We start from the raw sequence: 25903 nt of genomic DNA on the forward strand, positions 1-25903 counted from the left end.
AAAAAAAGTAATTAAACTTTACTTATAATTTTTTAATTTTACATTAGGATCTGATCACTGAGAATGATTACTACGAAATTGAAACACTTCTTTTTCAATTATCATATTATCTGTGGCCTGGTGCCACATTTTACCGTTTGTAAAATAATTTAAAATAAATTTATCCGTGCTAAAACGACATAAGCATAACATTACATACAACGATACCAACAATATTAAACAAAAAGGCATATGTTTTATAACTAGCAACATCTGTTCCTTGTTTCTATTTTGATTACCAAAAGTATGGGTTATTTATTGGCCTTTTAGCACCGGGCCACAGATAGTATATATTATAATTAACCAATGAATATTACTTTTACATCAATATTGTGGCCTGCACCTGTATTCAGTCAATTATCTATAATACTAACAAATTCGAATGTTTAACTACGATAAACCTTTTCAATATCAGTCTGAGGCTTCTCTGCCTTTTTATGAAATTCTATTGATACTTTTTGTATACATATAAACAACGTTGTAATTGCTCACTACTTGATTGACGTTATTTCAAAATTATTAGTGGTTTTTGAGATCTTTGATGATATTATTAATAAAACAATACTCAAAAAACAAATGCTGTATGTAATCTACTGTTTCCAGATATTTAAATGAAATTGTACAATGTTTAGTACGATATCAAATTAAATTTTATATATGATATGAGAAATTAAAATGAAAAAGATATATACTGAACATTTAAATTGTTTTTACGTTTCGTAGTATCTAACCAGGACGCGCACAGCAGCTGCCACTGATCATCTTAGTTCTAACAATAAAATCGCTAAATATGGTCCTAACATAATTTTAATATTCAAGATTTTAATACCTTAGAAGTTTTATTTCTTATTTATAAGAAATAAATAAAATTAATAATTGGCTAATATTTAAAATAGAGTTATAGTTAGTGTTCATGTCATTCTGTTAGTGTTAATAGTGTTACTTGAGCATCTTCAAGTAACTTATTTATTAAATTTACATTAATTAATAAAAAAATTATTCGAACCAATTTCCAGCTTCCACTGCGATTAACGGAACAAAATCATCTTTTTTGTTTCTCAAAATGGAAGAATAATTATTACCATTAACAAATGTATAAAATGAAAGCCATTAAAAATGCAAAGTTGAGTAATCATCGGCTCAGTACTCGAGGCATGTGATAAAAGGTCTGTCATAAGTACCTACTTTAAAAGATGAGTCCGCTTGTGGGATACGATCGTAAAGGTCGCTAGGACACAGTATGGTAACGTTGATTGAAATTATTAAGAACTAATTCATAGTAAAGCGAAAAAATAATAAAGCTCCTATAAAAAAATAACGTTTTAAGAATATGGAATGTCGACACGGCAACGACAACAACAGCCATCATCCGTCACACAAGTGAAGTCAGCACATCGCAGCGGCGAGGCAGGGGGGGGGGCGCTCAGTCGTAGTGCAGCGTGTTGTCGGCGAGCGAGTGCGTGGCGGGCGCCAGCTTGTCGTCGGCGGGCTCGAGCGCGGCGGCGCGTGCGCGGGCCCGCGAGCGCCACTCCACGCGGCAGAAGGCGGCCGTGCCCGCCGACGCCAGCACGGCCAGCACGCCCAGCTGCACCGACAGCGGCGCGCGCGACGAGTAGAAGAAGCACGACGCGGCGGCCAGCGACTGTTCCCAATGATAATGATAATGTGATCGTTAGTTTTTCTTTTTTTTAAAAGAATAATAGCAATGCCCCAATATAAGGAATTACTAATATTCCTATTTACCCCTCCAATAAAGCTTAAAGCTTGCGTTGGGAGTGGGGACGGTAGCAAAAGGGGTCAGGATTGATCCTTTACAGCGACTTTACATCGCTAGGCGGCCATTAAAACATTGCGCTTATGATCCACATTATAACAATATGTGTTTATATAAATAAGCATGGTATGTAATGTTAATGTTTTACACGTCTAAAATTTACACTAAGACAATTTCACACCGAAACGCTAGGATGCGTTCAAAACCATATTATAGAAAAATATGTTTTCTTTTATAAAATAAAAGTAGACTGACCTGAGTGAACTTGAACAGAGCGAAGGCGGATGTACTATTATCCGCGTACTTTCCGCCCAGCATCGAGTAAATCTGGGTGTTGTAACAGGCGTCCCCGAATCCTAGGAGGAAACTGCAGAACATGGCCAAGTAGGGTGAGGGCGTGATGTAGGAGGTGTCCATGGTGTCGCCGAAGGGCGCTGCGTTGGGCAGATTGATGAAGATCAGGAAGAAGCTGGTCATATGGATGAGATAACCCATGATCACCACAGGATCCCGACCCCATCTCGTTGTTTTGTTACCGAGGATACCGAAAATGGCTCCACCTAGAATTAAAAGGCTTTATAAACTTGTGTTGTTTAAAAATGTATTATGAAGGGAATATGTTTTTAATAATAATATAATAAGTTAGTTTATAAAAAAAAATACTAATTAAATTGAATCTGACTAAACGAGTCATTGCCGACCTTGAACTCACCCCAGCGTTTTTTACCGTAAAAGATAAATGAACTCAACACAAGTACATGAATAACATAAAAATGTAATCAAATAAACTTCAGCAAGTACTTTTGAACCGTCAAGTATTGTCAGGTAAATATAGATTACACAAAAAATAGCACTTCAGAGAACAATGCGTTTTCTATCACGCTGATAACATTTAAAGTACCTCTCCGGTACGAAACACGAACTGAGGACAAATATCTTCTTGACGTAAATTATGACATCGAACTAACATTATTACAATGACAACACTTGAATTACTTTAAATACGTCGGCAAGAGGTCAGGGCAATGGTTGCAGCGAGAGATCAAACTAGTAACAATGCCCGCACCGGCAAAATGCATTTAATAATGTAGAAGCTAATTCCAATTATTTTGATTTTTCAAAATATGTACCTATACTGCTAGACAGTACCGATTAACCACGTAAGAAAGAGGGTTCCGCATATTTAACCCGTGTGTTTAGTATCATCAGTTTTCAATTGTTAGTTGCAAAATTATTCTAAATTTCCAGATAACTTCATCTCTGGCCTTTTGATCTATTAACACGTCTCTCAACTCGAGAACAACAATCTAAGTTTTACAGATCGTTATGACATAATTAAGTTTATGTCTGATTAGTTATTACTTACCAAGAACTTCTCCCATACCGATGAATACACCAGAGAGGCCAACAAGTTGTTTTGCGTTTTCGCCCATTGCAAGGGTGAAACCGATACTGGGGCTGTACACGCCACTGAAGAAGGATAACTCGACACCTGTAAACATTTAAAATATTAATACTGAAGTTCAGTTCACCTTTGATGTCGTCCTGGCCGATTTTAATCTCGCCAGCCATTCTCAAAGGAGCCAACTACGCAGGTCCGTATTATAGGGAACAAGTGTTTGCGCAAACAGAGGCGCAATCTCTAGTCCTGACTCTCATAATCCCATGGGATGGCAAATCCGACGCAACCGGTAAGAGTTCAGACGCCGGACTTTTCGTACTTTCCGAAGAGTGTACAAACTGTCAACTCCCAGGCTCCGGGCAGTTACTGAGAATTTTTTAAAAGGTATGAATGCCTAATATCACGTGTTTATGACAATTGTTGCCATGTTCCGTAAACTAAGCTATCAGAATATCGATAATAAAATGCCCTGACCCTTGATATGAATCAAGGACCAACTCAAAACCTGAGGGCCCTCTTCCCTTTTATGTGTATCTAAAAAGGTCACTCGCTATGCTCACCCGGGACAGCTAATATCAATAAATATAATATGCATTATGTTTTAAAATAATAACCTGTATAAACAAAAGCAGCGCTCAACAGTATCATATCACTGGTGCAGAACAGCCTGAGCGCTCCTCTGAACGCTTCCATTGGACCTTCGGCCTCTGACACAGCCATCTCGCTCTAGATAACAAAAAAAAATATTTCTATGTTCAGTATACAAATAATAGATATTATATTATAATAATTTAATAACAACTAGATATTTTAAAGAGTAGAAATTCTGTTCTTTCAAATATACTTCTTAATGGATCCCAGGATTCCCAGGGCATGTACCAGAAGTTTTGGCGAAAAGTTTATATTTATGGAATCATTTACATTTTAGCCATTTATTGGAAGTTTATAAAAAAAATACTTAAATAGGATATATTTACGAAGAAAAAATACAAATCGCAAGAACCACATCCTTTTTAAACGATTGATTTTTTCGAATCTTAAGTAGGACTTTTTGGGTGTCACAAATAAGTGTAATAACAAAGTGTCGTTTTGTACATATTCTCGTGAGTGTTCAGCAGAAATTTTAAGAATATGCTAGATACTGGGGCTGCGGGAAAAAAGATATGATTTTTTATAACACTTATTATTTATTTATTTAATATCAAACTCAAACTCAAACTCAAATTCCTTTATTCAATATAGAAGTATTACACTTTCTTATTGATTGTCAAGTTAAACACTACCACCGGTTCGGAAAAGAAAACACCCTGACCTGAGAAGAACCGGCGAAAGAAACTCAGCGGGACTTTTTTTTTTTTTTTACGTCAAATTAATTATATACATAATTATATATGAGTAGAAACAGCCAGGAGGCGATCGTTTCATTCCCAAGGTGTGCTATCAAACATAAACTCACTAATTGTATAGTAACCTTTCGCACACAAGCGTTCCTTAACAATTTTTTTAAATTTCGCAACAGAAGCATTTTGAACGCTTTCTGGGATCCTGTTGTAGAAGCGTATACATTGCCCCACAAAAGAGTTACTGACTCTATGCAGTCGAGTAACAGGAGTAACAAGATTGTGTTTGTTCCTTGTACCAACGTTATGAGAATCACATTTTCTCATAAAAACATTAATATTTTTCCGTACATACAAAACATTACAGAATATATATTGAGAAGCAACAGTCAATATCTTAATTTCTTTAAATTTATACCTCAAAGATTCCTTGGCTCCCAGGTTATAGATTGCGCGAATAGCCCTCTTCTGCAGCACAAATATAGTATGGATAGCGGCTGCGTTACCCCAAAGCATAATACCGTACGACATTATACTGTGAAAGTAACTGAAATAAACTAGGCGAGCCGTATCAACATCGGTAAATAATCTAATTTTTTTGACCGCAAATGCCGCAGAACTCAGTCTACCCGCCAATCCGTTTATATGGGGGAGCCACTGTAATTTGGCATCAAGAGTAAGGCCAAGAAATTCAGTTGTTTCAACTGGATCCATCGATTCCCCATTGATAAGTACATCGGGTTTTACATTTTGCACGTTTGGTGTGCTAAATTTTACAATTTTAGTTTTTTTATTATTCAGCCTAAGATTATTTACGCTAAACCAGTGTACTATATCAGACATAGCATTGTTTACATCGTCATACTGTACCTGTTTCCTATTAATTTTAAAAACCAAAGAGGTATCATCAGCAAACAATACTATATCATGTTTGTTCCCAACAAGAAAGGGCAAGTCATTAATATATATGAGGAATAGAAAAGGTCCAAGAATTGATCCTTGTGGGACCCCCATACCAACTGAGACCCCAGGAGACCTTGTCCCTTTAACGTCAACCCTCTGAATTCTATTGTTAAGATAAGAAGTCAGAAGGTCGAGTGCACATTCTCTAATTCCATAGTGATATAGTTTCCTGACCAGAGTTTCATGTTGAACACAATCAAAGGCTTTGGATAAGTCGCAGAATATCCCTAAGGCATCCTGCGACCTCTCCCAGGCTTCATAGATATTTCTTATTAGTTCGATACCTGCGTCGGTAGTCGAGCGACCCCTCGTAAATCCAAATTGTTTTCTATGAAGCAGATTGTATCTATTGAAATATGCTAATAATTGATTTAAAATAATTTTTTCAAATATTTTGCTGAGGGTTGGTAGTATCGAGATTGGCCTATAGTTGTTAGGATCTGAAGAGCTACCAGATTTAAATATTGGAATGACTTTACTATGTTTCATCAGGTCAGGAAATACACCACGTTGAACACAATCATTGAATATTATTGCAAGATAAGGTGCAATTAGATCAATAATTGAATTAATCACCTTTACAGAAATACCCCATAGATCAGCAGTTTTCTTAATGTCTAATGACCTAAATGTACAAATTATGTCATTGGTGTTTACAGGGGTAAAATTAAATTTTGATTTGCATTCACGTACATTTTCTTTCATCAATGAAAGAAAATGTACGTTATATAAATGTATCATGTTTCATTATGTAGTATGTCAAGAACTAAAGAACTATAAAATCAAATTTACGACCGCCCCAACCTCATGTTTCCAGTAAACACAAAAGCATCCAGATTCCCTTGACCGAACCATAAAAAGGCTTTATAATGAGCACCAATATATGTTTATAAGAGAATAAAGTTCGTGTTTTTTTATCGTTTATATTCGTTTGACCCTTGGTTGAATTTTAAATGATCCTTTAAAATTCAACCAAGGGTTTTTAATTGTAATTTTAATTGTACCAAGTAATTTAGTACAACAAAAATACGGCTCAGCATATTCGTTAAGGATTCCCTTTTCTCGATCTTTTCGAAAACATATGTGATAAATAATCGATAAACTACTTTATATTAATCTGTGTCAGGGTCAGGTTTATCAGCTTCGCAGAAAACGAGATCCGGTTGCGGATGACATTTATTTCTAATATAAAAAATCGACAATGGAAGGTCAAGATTTTGTTGATCATGCAAAAATTCGATAAAAACCTAATCAAAAATATTTCAATGAACTTACTATGTTTTACGTCATTTTTTAAATCGAATGGGTTGCTTTATAAGAGATTAATTAAGTATATATTTAACAAATTAAATTAAATTTTTAGTTTAATGGCTTTTAGTTGTGCCAAAAGGGTATAGATTATTTCGTCAATGTCACGTTGGATGGAAAAGACAGGAGATTAATGACCGCTACGGTTGAGAGAACGAAATCGATTAAATTTTGAAGATAGGCACAATAGAAGTATATTTTACCTACCGTGTAATTCAATTGCGTTTTAACACTTCGCTAGCCTTGTTATTATCTATGCATATCAGAAAATGATTTTCTGAAATACTAACGTAACGTTCACTCATATCTGTATTAGGAATTAATCGCGGTACTTTTTTGATGACTGGATCTTATGTGAAAATTCCTCTCTCTCTCTCTCTCTAACTCTAGTACCTCTCTCTGCCTCTCTGTTGCTCTTTCACGGCCAAACCACTGAACAGAATTTGATCAAATTTAGCATGAAGTGAGTTTCTACCCTAACGAAAGCCATGGGCTATTTTTTATGGCTACCAAACGACCAACACCTAACACGATCGAAGCCATGGACGACCACTAGTTTCATATATGTTCATAATGTAACAATGTCGTTGAGGGTATAATTAGGAACCTATTTAATTTCATAGGCCGGCGAAATCGTTGGAAATGAGCTGAACTTTCTTAGCCAATTTTTCACTACAATACCCTAGACATTAAAATACCATGAAAGAATATTTTTAAACCCTTTTTCATTTTAAAATATTAAGGGAGTAAAGTAATTTTTCAACAAAAAAATATCCATCCAACTTTGTAACTTGTACCATCTTTACGTACCAGTTCAGGAACGCAAGGTTTATCATTTCAATATTTACATAATAATAAGATATTATATTTATTATTGGCTTTATTCAGTAGTAGTTCATCATTCATATCGAGAAGGATTTTTGGAAGAAAATATAGATTCGACGGTGACAGCCTCATCTGTATTATTTCAAAAACAGGGAAAATTTGTTTGTTCGTTTCTAATATCCAAAAGTAATTAACCTATTCTAAAAGAGTTTTCACTGCTGGAAAGTAACATTATTCCTGACTGCTTTAGCGCACAAATTATGGTTATATATCATATTTTCTAAAAAACTGCACCCGTGCGAAGCCGAGGTAGAACGCTAGTATTTTATAAGGCAGTCCACATTACATGACAAGCGAAAACGGTAATATTAAAAAGAGACCTTTACATCATCAATGGTCGGCGCTCTTCTGGTCGGCCTCAACAGCAGTATGAAGACGATCCCCACAGCGCACACCGCGGTCAGCGCGCCGAATACTACATTACGAGTCTCCAGGTCTATATGCGTCTTGCCTTGGAACTTTATAAAGACGAATAGGTTGCCGAAGAATAAGCTGCAATGATATATATAAGTATGGATTTATTACAGAGCAATGAAAGTCCTACAGATATGTGACATACATCAAACTGTTATATTTGTAAATTTGCGTCCGCTTTTAGGTGCTACGTACCTTTTCTGAAAGTAGGTATGTGTAGATATGCAATATTTCATGATAATCAGTTGAGTAGTTAAGACTTAAAAGCGTAACAAACAAATTAACTTTCGTATTTATATTATTTATTGCGATTCCAAGACATTACGAACGATAATTGAAATAATTCTCTTGTTGGCCTTAGTAATGAACTCTTTAAGAAGCCACTTATAACAAAAAAAAAACTTTAGTCTATTCCAACCACAAGAGGACAAAGGCCAAATATACAACATTTGACATCGAATTAACGTAATATCATTGGTTGAAATTTTGAATATTATATGATATTCATTATGGATTTGCGAATAAAATTGCGTTTTAAACGTCGACGAAACTATTATCGGAACTTTGGAAGTAAAATTAAGGTTTCCGGTAAAATATAAGTATCAAGAGGAATAGTGATATATTATAAATAAGGATATAATATTCAAGAACCCTTAGTAGTGCGCAATATAGCAGCGATATTAGAAAATAGTGTGGAAGACATGATACTAAACTTTGTTTATCCTCGATTTGAATATTTAAACATGAATATTATGTACATAGCAATTGTATTTTATAGACATTATATTAATTAAAAATTATAACATAAAGATCTTATTGAGTAGAATAATATATTCCGATGAGGTAAATACAAGCAATATTTCTATAAATTACAACAAGTGCATACGACTTAGTGAGTAATAAATATGTTGCTGCGACTTATTGTAAATAAAATATATTTGCTAAGAATTTCTTTGTCTCACAATTGTGGAAATTCCCTATTGACGAAATGCGCATAAAATATTAAGATGTCCACAACGAAGGTAACAATAGATAGCGTAACTATTACTTCTATAGTCTGTGGTCCAAGAAAATCGACCAATTTTTTGTTTATTGAATTTAACTTTTTTTGTGTACAAATCTATGGTATATATATATTTTTTATTTATATAAATATTGTTATTTTTATTTTGTTAGATTTAATATCTTTATTAATTATAGTATTTGTTTCTTTAATTTCTTCTTTTGTTATTTTTATAGAGAAAAACTTATACAGTTCTGAATTAAAACAAATAATAAAACAATATAACGTTTTTATTATATGTTTTTTTCTATGATTTTATTAATTATTAGTCCTAATGCAACTAGGACTCAATTCCCACTTATCACCTCATAAGTAAGTTTCATTTTACTTAAATAGCACCAATTGAATGTAAGTGTTATTTTAAGACGTTTTACCTGCATTGTAACATCGCCCAAAAGATACCAGAATTTCTGGAAATAGTCTCAGCATCGCTGTTAAGCGTTAGGTAGTTCCCTTGCCCCGTCCATATCGCGGCGGCTCCAGCGCCTATCAGCACGCTGGCCACGTACAGGAGCCAAGTGCGAGGGAACAGGAATGTCACTATGAAGAATCTGAAATTTAAACGTAAATGAACACATTTGACTAACAAACATAATAATTTACATGCACTATACAAGTTACGAGATGTTAGATTCCGTTATTTGGTATATTTTATTTAGCTAACACTAGGTCTTTATTTTTTAGGAAATAAGATTCCAAATGTTTCGTTGATAGCACTAAAACTCGTAAATTGCTATCAACCAAAAAAATTCTAACAAATACATATAGCCTATCATTATACATATAAAGGTACAACAGTTCCGTTTCTTTAATTATAAAGACGTTCATATTATTACTGAAAAAAAAACTACATATTAATTATACACAACAAACGAGAGTTTTTATTATAAAGGTAGGCGGACATGTCAATCCATAGCGGTCACCACCGCCCATAGACATTGTACACAACAAAATTGTTGAAAATAAAAAGTAATCCCGCTGTATTTTTTATTCTAGACCTATAGAGGTATTCCGTAGGTCTTTGAAACTGATAAATAAGTCGTGAAATTTGGCAGTAACAGTGTACCGTATCACCATCAGTCGGTATTCACGAGTGATATACACAGTGAGTTCTAACAGAATAACATTGCTGTGCTATTTATTTCGGAACCGGTGGTAGATTTTTAAAATTAATTAACTACTGTAATACTTCTATAATGAATAAAGATTTTCACTTTAACTTCGGAATATTTAATGTTCCCTTGCGTATGTAAATTGTTTACAAAAATAACCTTTTTAAGTGTGAAAAAGTTTAACAGACCGTAAAGTAGAAAATAAATTGAAAATGTTTTTTTCTCACATACGTACGATATAATATTAATCATGATTGTACGTCACATATACTTTTTATTTAAGTTATGTTATCTACTGACTTAAACTTGACCCGACAGTGCAGCTAGATGGTTATTTATAAAAATAAAACAATTACGTTATTTGAAATAGCAAAAATAGTGTTTCTTATTTACAGATCTTTTGATAAGGTTATTTATGTCATTCGTTCATTCATTAAAAACTGACAATTATTAATTTTGTAAGTAAATAAATACGATTACATTCCAATTTTAAACCGATTTGTTTTCTTTAATATTTTTTTAAGTGTAAGTATTCGAGTGTAATTACAGGTACAATAGACAGAACGTCTTAGATACCATATAAATAGCGACCTGAATAAGAAATGGTTTATCCTTTTTAACGCTTCAGTGTCTATGGATGAAGGTTGGTTTATATTGTGATAAAATTATTACTTAGAGCAAGGAATACATTTGAGAAATATAAGGAAATATTTCACAACTGAAATAATAAATCATAAAAATTGTTACACGCAATTTTTATAATTCCATACAAGGTTAAATGGACTTTTCATAATAGTTTCCTACAAACATAAATAGACAATTAAGTGTATTAGTTTATGATTAATATATCTTTATTTATAATACAAACTATAAATAAAGATATATTAATCATAAACTCTTAGTAGTGCACAGTATAGCTGAGTTATTAGCAAATCGCATGAAATAAGTTAATCTAATGTTTGTTTATCTTTTTTTCTACTTCCATAAGAATAGGCAATAGGTTACTTTTTATTTCGCGTATAAAGGGGTGGAGGGCTTTCCCTGCGCTCACACACAAACGTAGCCACGGGCGAAAAAAAAAATCTTTTATATAAGTCATGAACGACCAAGATATAATTTAATCATGGCATTACATAAAAAACGTTTTTAAAATAGCTTACAAATTACAATCCGCATTATCAACTAGTGGTTTTTTAACATTATATGTTTTAATCGTTGGAATGTTACACAACATATACTATTTCCTTTAACAAAACGTTAAGCTGATAACGAAAGGATTGAAACGTATATTTATACGTTATTTAAATCGTCCACTGCTCATCCAACATAACAATGAACATTGTATCATACGTTCATCGATGTAGTAAATCTAATTAAAATGAGATACTAGTATTATAGATATGGTGGATGATGATGGAAGTCACTATTTATCTTCTTCTGGAATGGAAGGATGAAATGAATCTGTTCTATTTTATTGAGTGAAATTTACAGGCAACATTGTCTTTTCTTGAAAACCTAAAGTTAAAAATGTATTTGTTTTGTTTGGCAAAGAAAAATCCCCAGACTTAAGAAAAAAATGATGCAAATAGTTATAGCTCTCTATACGTAAATAAATAATGAATTATATTTAAAATTTAGATAACAAAGTACTTATAATATGAAGATAAATTAAATAAGTAACCTATTTAAACGACAAGACAAGCCAATATAACCACATTTCCATTTCATAGGATTCGTCGAAAGCTGGAATAATCTATGATATTAATTATGGATTTGCAATAAATATTGCGTTTTGTGCGTCGACGAAGCTATAAAGGAAACTTTGATAGTAAAATTAAAGTGGATGTAAACTGTTAAGTGGTATAGTGTTGTATTATAAACAAACTTACATTAATCACGATCTGTTAGTATAGTACAATATAACTGAACTATTAGAAAATTGCATAGAATACGTAATTCTAAGGTTTACTGATCCGTATTCTTTCTTCAATTGGAATAGTCTACATGTACTAACACATAAAACCTGTACGTTACGTATGAACGCACTTGTGGTTGATGAAATATTTCCTACTCTCTTAAAAACTTGTTGCCAATCTATCAAGCTGTTATCATATGGAAAAAAATTTATTGTAAATTACCTTGAATATAAATCGAAAACCAATTTTAATATTTAAAGAAATCAGAATCAATCAAAACTCATTATCTTGAATCCGCACTTGGCGGGTTCAATGTTTTCATCTGAAAACTGTTTCCGTACTAGTAATTTTATAACCGAGGTCACATACAGATCGTACATATAGTAAAGGCGATCGTCGTGACGTAGACGAATAATAAAATGGGCGTGTCAAAACTCACTGGCCTTGGCTTGATCGTTTCGGTTCCAGTGAAGGTACTAACTAGACCGAATAACTACAATGTCCATGCATTCTATTCGTTGCTGTGTAATTGACCTATTGCCGTAATTTATGTATAATTCTTTCTAAAAATATAAGGTCAGTAAACGAATTCCAAACGAGCTACTAAAATATTTTCATCTTTTTGAACTGTAGTAATCTTCACTTGAGTTTTATTGTACTTTGTCGTAAAGCTTTGAACGAGGAAAGGTTCATATTTCTTACAGCGCCAATGCTCGTGAGCAGGAATGAACACTAACCAGGTGGTAGATTAGCCGGTGAACTTACCTAGATAGGTATAGTACATTATTAAGAAACTTGAACTTTTTTAAAGACAATTTTTATCATTACAATGATATAAAAAGTATTAAAAAACAAAACAAATGAAATAAAATGGCATTGTTACGTCACTAAAAACATTTAATTTATCTATATAGCTTTCAAATAAGAAAATAGATTAAAAAGCAATATTTAACTATAATTTTAAAATAAAATGATTAACGATCATTATCTTACACATGAAAATTAACGTTGATAATATAGGCTAATCCTGAAAGTTAGCCTATGTAATCAATCCCAGGTACTGAACCTGATTCGCTGGAAGTGGGAGCGAGAGGTATACCAGCAAACTCCTCTATAACTAAGTCCAGACTAAAAGTCCTTAGCTTGTCAAGAACTGCAGTAAGTTCTATTTTAGAACGAATATCTAAAGCAGCTCTAACAGACTACCAAACCTCCTACCAAATTTTCCAAGGCGGGAAGGGCAATATGAACAGTGAAGGTGAGTTGCTCCCTGTGCACCCGACTCGGCACCCGCGGAGTGAATAAATGGAATGCTAAACAATTTGTGTCTTTGTTTCAGATGAACAGACTTCAACAATGTTTAGAATAATTAGCAAGTTGGAGACGCTGTTTATTTTGAATGAGTTTTGTCGTTGTTGCGGTTCTTCATATTCGTAGTACAGTTTCACGGATCCCCATGACAATTAGTATAAGTACTCATACAGGTTTTGCTTTTCGTCTCATAGAAAAATAATCAAAATAATATCGTGCATTGTATTCATGATTTTTATTATATTTATTTCTTTTTAGCCTCAAATTTGTCACAATAATCTTTTCGATTAAGCTGGGTGGATGGCAATTATGTAGGTATATTTCAATATGCACATATATCGTGTAGCGCTTTATTTCACGTTAAATAAATATATAAAGAGTACAGCAGGAAAAACTAAACAAAATATATCGGAAAGTAACATAGGTCGTTTAACATTAGTAGGTTCAAAAAAACGACATTCTATATGTTTAAAATGCAAGCGGCGACGTTAGAATAACGGATCCCGTATCGCCCGTGCCGTGTGCTGACTGAACAATCTGTTTGGATTTGTTTTTTTTTTTGTACCATGACATAAACACGCAAAGGAAAGAAACAGTAATTTTTTTTTTGACCATGATAACATCGAGCATTCGGTTTTTTTTTTTTGATTTGAACTCATCATGTAATCTACAAGTAAGCATTTGATGTTTATTGCCTTATTTTAACAGTTTATTGGGCTTCAAGTCAGCCACGTCCTCTTTATGTACCATGGGCATGGTCAGGTCATGGCGAAAGACTGAACCGAGGATGGTACCGTACTGTTACTTCTTTGATTAAAAGATCGTAGCATGAGAACGACCCTTCACGCATTCGGAGAGCTTAGTCTCCTACTGGTGAGACTGTCATAATCTCTCAGGAGATGGTACCAGAAGGTATACGGTACAACAATGCTGCACCACTGCACTGCACTCGTCTATAACGTTTCCTTATCTTGGCCGTCCAAACATGCAATCGCCTCGCGACATTTAAACCTACCGTTTTAATAATTCACTGGAGTAACAAATTACATACAAACCTAATATTAAAAAAAGTATATATCGCCTACTTGGAAAACTAAAATCTTTGTTATGCATACGAGTATACTCCTACGATTTTATCTCTAATTAATCAAAGGATGATTGGTTATACAAAAATCAGTGTTTTTCCAAACATCCGGTAAAAAAATATTTTGAGGACGACCGTATCTAAATATAACATTTCATTAAGTTTCAAATTTCAACAATAAAAAGAAATTGATACGCTATATCACATGTCATAACATTAGACATTTTATTTCATTAGCATTTTGCACTTTTCTATGATTGTATAATGTTAAGATTTAGATAAAAAATTATAACAAATTTTACGCAACGTTGTCAGGAGAAATCACTTTTAGCTACGCGGCACCATAACAAATGGCTCTAACAAACTCACACATAGATACTAAACGCTTCTCGACATTGTTTACACAAATCTGAACTATATAAACTACAAGTTAAAGTCGAGATTTGAGTAAATATCAAGATAGCAAGATAGAATTATTACATGATAAATTATATGAATCTACCTATGCGATGTTATGGGTGAAGTATAAAAACAGATAGACTTGCAATAAATTCAAATATTAGATGTTTATTATTCGACAACCTCCGACTGACCTTTTTGTTTATTAAGATCATCAAAAAAACACGTTACATTAAAAAAGGTATCGATTGAATTTATTAATAACCTTCGTGAGATCTTTGACATTGTCAAGTAAATAATAAACATATAAGGTAAATAATAAAAGAAATACAATTATTTACTTGTTGTTTGACTAAATTACTACGGTCTTGCAATAAAGGAAGAACTTCATAGCGTTTATAATCCAAGATCGTTATCGATAAACCTACGCCTGCAATAGAAGTATAAGAATATTACACAACGTAGCTGTTATTGGAGCGTAGGTACTCGACCAATTGCCAAGCTATCGTTATCCGACTTACTAACAGATAAATACTATTTACTAATAATAATATCACGCAATTTATAACATACATATAAACTCTCACTGTTAAGTTGCTCTACTGATACGTAGAAAGATTTGACAACACCTCTCAAGCAAGCAAACTCTAAATTCACCGCAAAACACGATCGTAAATGTCAGATAAATGGCATTGACTTTATTAATTATAAAATGAAAACGAGAACGCGTCACAATAGCGCATCGCAGTAAGTCGGTGTTGAACATATCATGAGTGAAATCCAAAGTGAGTTCTTACGGAATTACTACTAATTACCTAAGTAATAAAATTAGTTTCCAACAAATTCAATTTACATGTAAAATTATTCCAGAAAGTTCTACAGTTAAAATTAAATCTTATCCGCACAGTTTAAAATTAAGTTATCACTTTGCCATGACTGACATAAATATCAATAAAGTTTTGGTCAATGTTCTAAGACCAGATTATGAAGGTCAACTGGCTGATTCTCACAACATATGCCAGCAAAATGCCAATCGAGTTCATAAACTTTATGTTCGACTCTTCTAGTAAATGTTAGTAGGTATGCAATTAAGTATCTGGGCAACTAGAATACACAAATAACAACAAAGAATTTGTGAGCTGTATCAACGCAGAAGGGATAGACATATTAGCAAAATAAAAAAAAAAACAAAACATAAGAAAAACTTGTACCAATCAATAAGATACCTATAATACACCTTTAAGATACCTATTAGAATAATCGTTTTAGCGTAGAAAATATTTAATGAAAAATATATTTTACAACAACATTCTTAAGGAATTTTAACTAACTAACTAACTACGCTTTGACTATTATTTATGGCGGCAGTTCACTGATCTGAACTATGACATAGTAATTGTCCAAATAAGGCGATTACATTCGCTTTTCATAAGTTATGGGTATTTAATTACATATGATAACATGCATGTTGTCCGTCTGTCCGTTACTCAGTAACATTGCATTGTATGAGTAAGTAAATATTTTGAGTTCATTGCGGGTTCAGTCCACATCTGGACAGCGTATTTGTAATATTCAAGAAGTATGATGCCACTTTTATATTTAAGACGGAATTATTAATTATAACCAATTGCAATTAAATAAATAATTTAATACTTAATTGCGTTAAAGTCTGAAACAAAATATGGAAGCGTACGTACAAATAAGTAAGTGCTCCGATAAGCATGGCCCCTCGTGGTCCCGTGATGCTTATGATGGAGGGAGCCATCCAATTGCAAATAGCCAGCGTTGCGTAGATGATGGCGAGCGACGTGTATCCATCGCCAGTAAAGGTTGGATCATCCTGTGTTATACTGTCCAATATGGTTTTCTGGGAACAAACAGATAAATTAATGAAATTTCGAACTTTATAAACTATTAAAGGCATTTTAAGAAACCTTCCAAATAATCATTTTCAAAATCACTCAACAATTATACACAACATTGTTTAGTAAGTTTTCTAATATATAGTGTCATAAAGAAAGTCATAGTAGTGTCGTTAATCACTGAATCCTGATACAAAGTAATCCGGGGACAGAGAGCCGAATTGACCCAGTCTCATTAACCTAAGATTACATATATTTATTTCTTAGACAATTTTAGATCAAGCCTTCCTGAGTTCAACAGGGAAGAAATGTTTAGGTAACTACTTGTATCAGACATAATTCTACCATATGTGTATCAGATAAACAATCTTGGAGCAGCTTAGTGGAATAAGTTCCAAACCCTCTCAAAAAGAGGACATGGTCGAGCATCAGTTTTTTTTTTGCGAGCTGTTTTTCACAAAGTAATCTACGACTTAACTAATATATTATTTGGCCCTCTAATATTGCGATGTCAAAAGTCTTCCTTCGAAGGAATTCGTTATCGTACATCAAAACAACATTAGATAAGATAAACTATACGTTCATTCAAGTACTGTAGATTTGTAAATATACAACATTGTTCCCATAAAATGATCACCTCTCTCGAGAGGTAATCATTTTATTTAGTTTGCATAAATGATCATACAAAGATTACGTACAATTAGCATTAGATAATAGCGTTGAGTTACTTATTTGAATCCAGAACAAGGTGCTCGAGTAAACAAGGACATTATTTATATTTAAATACCTACACAAAATTGAGTTACACTATCGATAAAGTTGCAACATCTTAAGGATACCCATATCAGAATTGGATAAACCCAAAAACGTAATAAACAGACATTAATATCGAAATTTATTTATTGATTTAAGACAATCCAAGGTTATATCACCTATGCAGTTGCGATAAAAATTATGTAAGGAAACATTTTTTATTTCGAAATTTGCAATTTAGTGCTGTCAATCCGAAGGATTATCCAAATATGGAATTAGGGGTTATTATTGTACGAATATGGGTATAGCATTTTAGGAAAATATAACATTTTACAAGTTTGTATAACATTTTTTGTATTTCTAGCGTGTTAAAAGTGGATTTCAAACGAGCTTATTTGCTTTTTAAATGATTTGTACGGCCTATAGCCGTTCCAGAGACTATCCGAAACAAACGAACATACAAACAGACAAAAATTGTAAACGATGTTTTTTTGGTATACGTACCGTGTATGTACAAACATATGCATTTAGTAAAAAGCGGTTATTTTGATATGACAAAAATACACTCAAATTTTATTATATGTATAGAAGATAATTGGCTCATAAAAAACATTGGATTGTTTTCAACGCTACTTTATAATATATAGTACATGCATTATAGTTATAGTCTAAGGTGTCTTATTAAAGTATGTACCCTACTATAGTCTAGCATTAAATTTAAATATTATTACACTTTAATTCTTATTGCATAAATCGTTGTTACGTCTACATGCCGCATAATATTCCCTCTCACAAAGTTCTCGTTCAAAGTGAATGTAAGCAGCAGCATTAGAGCTAAATATTATGAGAAAACCCATAAATTATCAATTAATAATATATAAAGTGTATGTAGTAATGTATGTTGTCTATGATCTATCTATAGACAAGACATGACTTTAAATGCCAGAACTGCAATAAATATAATTAATATTAGAACAATGTATATATATATATATATATAAATTTTATAATGTTTTAGAATATTTAATAGAAGAAAATAAATTCATTACTATAAAATGGATAGATAAATAGAGCCATGAAGTTCAATTTAAAAATCGATTAATTACTTAAAGTATTTCGACAAATTAAGAACAATTAAATGCAGATTTAAATTAAGTATAAGAGACATTGAAAGCATAAAACTATTGTATGTCAATTTTATCAACTTCAAATACCTAATGTCACAAGCCAAAAGTATGGGCAAATTTATGATATTATCAAAGAATATCTTATTTGACTGATAATAATGTCAACATTACGCGACATGTTATTGAAAATATACCCTTGAAATTTCGTATCTCACCAATAAATCGGTCTGACCTAAATTGTGTGATCCTTGAGTTTATCGACTATAGACGAGCAAAGATAATATCAACAATTGTGGATAATGGCAATATTTTGAAATGAATTACATTGAACGTTAACCCATAGCATAAATATAAATTTATAATGCCACAAGAAGTACCAACTGAATCAAATAAGAAAATACGCATTAAATATAAATATTAAACATCTATACCGTAAGCTAACGCCTAAGTTTAAAACGAAATAAAGGACATTATACTCGAGTGTAATTACGTATGCTTGATGACTGCTCTAATTAATAATAATTAATCATTTTACGCGTTCTATCGTTCCAATTAGAGTATTTTCTCTATTAGTTGGAAACTAACACTTTATATTTTCTTAGATAATTTGTTCATCAACTACAGCGTTCATTTATATTTTTTATTGGTTTACAACTCATTAAAAATATTTGTTTATCATTCAAACTTCTTAGTAATAATAATTAAAATTAAACTACTACATTTAAATACAGTACATAAGAAAAAAAGGATTACAGTCACAATTAATTTGTGACTGTAATCCTTTTTAAAATATCAGAAATATATCTCACTCATCTCTACTACTAAAATAAACTACGTTAACATTGGAAAAAAAATCTGACATAAAAGTTACGCCATTAAAAAAGTGTTACACAAGCGACCATCGCGATTTCGGACAATGATCTCAAATTCTCAATTCGCATTACATAATTGAAATAAAACATGGTCATGTCAATAACTTGTTAGTACGACCGAGGAAGATATTATTACAATAATAAATTATGCTTTCTCGACCTACATAAAATAAGAAACAATTGCGATCGATTTGCTGTAAACAGGATATCTTATAGGGTCAAATAATTAAGCTGAACAAAAATATACACAAGTTGTATGGTTCTATAACAAATGTTATCTGTGGTAAGTTTGACCTAATCGTTTGTTTTTTTTACCTAACCGCTTTGAAATAAAATTTTGTACTTTCTAAAATATATAGTATTGAATTTAATTAAGTGGTAAATACTTACAAAAGCATTAACTTTAGTATAATATAAATAAATACATTTTAATTGATATATATTTTATACTTATAGATAAATAAGTTACGCAATCGGGGTTACCGAACGATATGAATTTCCTGGCCATAAATCACGCGACTATTGAAGAGCGCTTTGTTTTAGTTTAGAAACTCTCCTATATATAATAGTTACTTATTAAAAAAACCTGTAACATATTTATATAATTAATATTATTAGCCATTATATATAAAGAGGTAAAAAATTGGTTTGTTTGCGGGTAATCTCCCGAACTAATTACCGAATACAAAATCGAGGGCTTTAGGAAATTAATTATATTATAGTGTTTATTATTTTATGTTTTTATTAATAAATTGCATCCGTACGACGAAGAAGGTCGAGTCACTAGTAAAAGCGTATAAAAGTTGTTAATTAATTTCCGTTGTATAGATCAAGTATGAAATTCGACCTAAAATAATTCATTGGAAGTACCAACTGTATCTAAAACAATTCAGAATATGTACTTTGTTGATACCAAAAACGCAACTTTGAAAGAGACGAAATTGTCCAACAATTTATATGCGTGATAACTCAGCATCTAGTAAGCTCTTTATATAATCAAAAATATAATAATTCTTTTTTTTTAAGTTATTTCCTGATATTTTTTATGTATAGCTAACTACATTTTACACGTTATTCGATTTCGAATTCGATTTATTCGAATGAATAAATGGTATTTAAGTATTTATTCCACAAAGAAGAAACAATACACAATACATTACATACACAAACATTATATTATACTTATGAGATATTATAACATTCTTTCATTTGATAGTTTTTTCTTTCTTTGAATATGTAAGATTTACTTATCAAAAAAGAATCTTTTCAAATTTGCACAACGTTCCATCAAAATATACTTAATTAAAGTTAACTTTTACTAGCAATTTAGTATCGTCATTTTACAAGATTGAATTAAAATATGTAAAGCAAAAACCGGTTCGGAATGTATATTCTAATAAGAAGAACCGTCATCTATCAACCGACCGAACCGATAAATATCACCAAGCAACTATACTAGCCCGAAAAAAAATCAATTTTAATTTTTTTTTTTAATCCTACATAATACCTGCCTGTGAATATAACTACAATATTATACTAATCTTTCAGTATCAGTATCAGATGCCGCAGATTCTGATCTAATCTTATTTTCTTTTTTTTTTTTTCTTATTTTTAGGTAGCAGTTTGAAAAATGATGTTGTGTAGGAATAAAATATGATTTTCAAAATGCCGTGGTAATCCAGTCCTTAACGATTAATTTTATATTAGTTCAAAGATAAGGTGAATACTACGTGCATTGTTTTATTGATACTTAGGATTAAACTATTTGGTGTAATCCAATTGTGTGAAAAATAAAGCATTGTTTACATCGCAATAATTCTTATTAGTTTTTTATACATTTAAAAATCAATAAACAAAACAATACGCTCAACATAACATGGAATTAGGTAATTTACCTATACACGCCAAAAATAGAAAAGGACCTAAAATTTATCCTTGTGGATCCTATTTTTAATTCCAATAATAATAGATAAAAGTTCTAGAAGACTTATTCAATGAGAAAAGAACGTAAACATAGAATTATCTGAAACAATACATATAAAAGTAGCTTTATTATTTCGTTTGGATACATAGGATTTCTGTCGATACAAAAGGAATGTAGTGTTACATTCCTTTATTATATTAATAGAAACCTGTTTGTTATTTCTTTCTATACTATACTCTATATCAAATTACTGTCGGTAGATTTTAGTAAGGATATACTGAAATTAAACAGATTTCTAAAATGCAAAATGAAAAACTATTAACAATACATACAACCTTTTGCTGATAGTTGTCGATGAGGTTCTCAGGTTTCGTATTTTAGATGTTTTTATAATTGATTACATAAATTCAGATGAAACACTGTAAGTTGTCAGTAAACCAAAAAATATACCAGTTTATTTAAATCGTACATGGTATAAAGGGAATATAGTTGGAAGCTTGCTAAAAAGCTTAACTGATACTCGGCTTTGTGCAGGGTAATAGGGTACCACATACTCATTGTTATTCTACCTAATACACTACATTGTTATTTGGCAATTCGATTTGCGATTAAGCCAGTGGCAAAGGGAACATAATATGCTACCTATAACATCTCGTGGTAGCCAGTAAATATTTTATTACTCAATCACAAGGACGTGCATGCGCGTGTGTACGCGCGTAAATGTCAACTCGTTTATGGAATGTTCACCTTTTTGAATAATGTACACATGGAATCCTTATATCTATCACTATTTGTCTTACCTACTACGATTCATTTATGAGAGGATAAATATTGTACCTAAAATATGTTGTATATAAACAACTGCCATGTTTATTAATGTTAAATTTTTATAATCTTGTATATGTCCACAACATATATATCATGGATAAATAAGGTATGGTACTCAAAACATGCTTATACTTAGACTGATAATCCATCTAGTAGAATGATAGCTTTACATACAATTTAAGCCGGTGAATGAATAACTTCTAGTAAAAGCATAATAATTTCTAGCAGTAATTTTATTTGAGATTGTGACGACTTACCTTCAGCTGGCCCATTTGGCAGCCTACCTACCTATTTTAAATCATAATAATAATAAGACAGTTATATATGTATTTCTATGTAATCTAATGTATTTCTGTCTAATGTGAATAATATAAAATATTCTAATGGTTTAAAAAAATACAAAAAACTAAGACTTATATCAATATCCTCATTTCATTCAGCCTTTATCCCAGTTATGTGGAAGATAAGTGCAGTAATTGTGTGGATCGAATTATAATAATAATTTTGATGTAAACATTACTTCAATTTTCCTGCTGCTGTAACTATCAATGAATTTTATATATAGAGGTTAGGGGTTGCCTTGTCTGTAATGCCAAAACTGTCTCTTAAAACTGGGCTCTGTGCTGATATGCTAAATAGAAATCCAATATGATTCATCTTAGTACAATCATAATAGTTTAGAAAATAATAACTAAAATTATAGATTTATTTTTAAAAAAATATGTATTTGTAATGGATCCAATTCTGGTCCTGTTGGGTACATATTAGAAAAACATTTACAAAAATAAATTTCAAGTGCCTGAACACCAAAACAAAACCAATTTTAATTTTATGTTTATTTGAACCCATTTTATTATTCCTTAGGATATTTATAATTCTTAATTTTGTTGGTGAAATAGCAATGACTAAAATGTTTCATTAGCTTCAATCTCCATCAACTAGTTGCGAAGGTTGAGTGTGAAAGTAATATGTTTTCAATGCTACAGTGCAATTGTTTTCATATATTGTGTACAATAAAGACAAACACACATGGCACACAACCAAAGATATAATATAAAAAAGAAATTTAACTTTTAAAGGATGATAAGATTAAAACAACATTTTGTTTTTATTGCCATAAATACAAAATGTTAGAGCAAAATACTTTCAATAAAATAATAGCGATTTCACATTTTCCTGAGAGTACACTTACCTCAATATTTCCCATAGTTTGGAAAGCAGTAAACACGAACATAAATCCGAAACCAAGCAGAATAACGTTTAAAAATTTACGCTCCATGATTATTTCTTAAATAGAAAAATAGCAAAAATTAAACTAATATACAATTTTTAAACAAGCAGTTATTTTTGATTCAAATGCACACCTAGTACTAAAATGTTATTAATATACGGCTTAATAAACGATCGCACTCTATCGGTTAGAGTTTGCTTTTGTAGTGTTAATGTTAATAACAAATTCTACAACCATTCTCCAAATTCAAACTCCCTCCAGTCTTCACTGTTTGTAAATCGCCGTGAAACTCTTTGTAACGCTATAAATTAATTAATTTTAGTTCTTATGTTCTTATATATAATAACTATATTACAAAGACAAAGAAAATTAATAACGCAATTGTCTGACGTAAGTTAAAGAGTGTGAAGTAAATAAATAAATATGTCAATGTCAAATAAGACTACTATTGTCAACTGTCATTAATAAAAGAATTTTCTCATTGCAGTATAGCCAACCGTACGATTTTTGAGCTGATTCACTGTACGTTTATGAATTCGAAATAGGACGCATTATTTTTTTTAATCTCTCAGGTAAATAGAAAAATAACATTACATTATTATCTCACCCTTACTTATCTTACATGACTTAGTCTCACCGAACAGATATGAAAATAACTTTTTAAAAAAAATAGACCAACACCTAATAGATTTTAATTAATAAAAAATAACAGTCAACAATACGATTAATTAATTGAATGAGTAATAATTAATAACAAAAATCAACGACACCGACTATATTTTTTATGACTCAAAATTTATGAAGAACTTCGAGTTCAGGCCAAAAAGTAAATACAAGCCTGAGATGGACTATCGCACGGTTGTTTTTAAATTAGTATTAATACTTTTTGGTTTTTGGTAAACTGACTTTCAGGGCTAATTTCTACAAAAACTTGGTAATTAAATTGTACTGTAAGCTATGGTAAATCAACAAACGTTGAATTAATTTGGCAAATTATCAACAAGTTATCGGTTAAGGTTAAGAGGGCACCACAGATCTATCATTATAAATGTAAGAAATTTTAACTATCTCATTGTCTTTACTCTTAGGGACTGAGATGTTATATCCCTAATGCCTGTGGTTACACTGGCTTACACATCCTTCCTTCCTCATATTGAAATATAATTTAATAATAATGACCTACCTACCTAGACGGGCTTGCACAAAGCCATATTAAATAATACATCACCATATCCCAAAAAATGTATGTACCCTGCCAATTTAAGAAAACTAAATAATTTAATATTACATTAAAGGTTAACACTGGACGAACAAATGTTTTTTAAATCGATTATTTAAACAATGATATCATAAAATATAAATTTAAAAAGTAAAAAGAATATTTCTATGTTAAATTCTACTGCTGACAGTGTATGTTTATTTCTAATACTAATTTAGATTTAATTTAAAAAATAAAAACCCTCTCTTGAAAATTTTATTAATTTTACTTGTATGATTAAATGTTTTTAGAGAAAAAATAAAATTCACTGGCACTCTCACCGCTGTAAGCTTAAATAATGTATATAAGATAAAACAAAGATTTGAAGTTGAATATTAATTATTTACGATATATGTATAAACGTGATTAATTATTATTATTTAGTCACTTCCTTATCTTCATTCAAAAACGCAATAAGCTCAGCATTATAATAATAAAGAGTTTAATCTTGTTGAAATAACATGTGTTACTACTGAGTTTCTTGCCGGTTCTTCTCGGTAGAATCTACATTCCTAACCGGTTGTGGTAGCTTCACGAAATATAGCTTGTTAAATGACCCAAAAGTGATTATAAAGCCTATTCGAATAAAGTATATTCTGATTTGATTTAGTAAATTACTTTATAATGCATAATCAAATCATGTAATTAACATATTTAGGTAAATTATTTATTGATTTTGTATTTTTTTTTTTGCAATTATGTTAAAAATATTTTCATAATAACTATGTTTCAATTTATTGATATAAAAAGTAAGTAAATTATATAAAAAAGATTACATCTCTGAAAAAATACAAAAAACCATTTTTATATATTTTTTCGGTATTTCTTATTTACAGAAAATTATATGATAGTCGTTACCTACTTTTTTATTTTTTGAATAGCAATATTTTTAAATTATTTTTAGGAAATCATGTTGGCAAATGGCAATACAATAATAACTTAACTGGAATTACCCGTTTTTCTCAACTAGTGATGTCCTTTGTATTAAATTAATTATCCAGTAGAATAGAAACTAGAAATTATAAAATTGATATAGAA

The 25903-nt window shown here is 31.3% G+C and overlaps 1 protein-coding gene across 2 annotated transcripts; it reads right to left on the reverse strand.

Moving 5' to 3' along the window:
- Positions 1-704: 704 nt before the first annotated feature.
- LOC125065565 (UNC93-like protein MFSD11) lies at positions 705-23889 on the reverse strand. 2 transcript variants are annotated; one of them, XM_047673244.1, is made up of 9 exons: positions 23741-23888; positions 23569-23663; positions 16708-16877; positions 9563-9739; positions 8032-8203; positions 3830-3941; positions 3180-3305; positions 2069-2373; positions 705-1681 (listed from the first exon to the last, which is right to left on the reverse strand). In XM_047673244.1, the coding sequence occupies exons 2-9, from the start codon at positions 23653-23655 to the stop codon at positions 1463-1465; spliced, it is 1368 nt and encodes a 455-aa protein (XP_047529200.1). In that variant the 5' UTR covers positions 23656-23663; positions 23741-23888; the 3' UTR covers positions 705-1462. The 2 variants fall into 2 exon arrangements, with proteins under 2 accessions (XP_047529200.1, XP_047529201.1); XM_047673245.1 differs by having other exon boundaries at positions 8038-8203; positions 23569-23889.
- Between the last annotated feature and the right edge of the window lie 2014 nt (positions 23890-25903).

Source organism: Vanessa atalanta, chromosome 8 (assembly GCF_905147765.1).
Source record: "Vanessa atalanta chromosome 8, ilVanAtal1.2, whole genome shotgun sequence".
NCBI classification, from domain to species: domain Eukaryota; kingdom Metazoa; phylum Arthropoda; class Insecta; order Lepidoptera; family Nymphalidae; genus Vanessa; species Vanessa atalanta.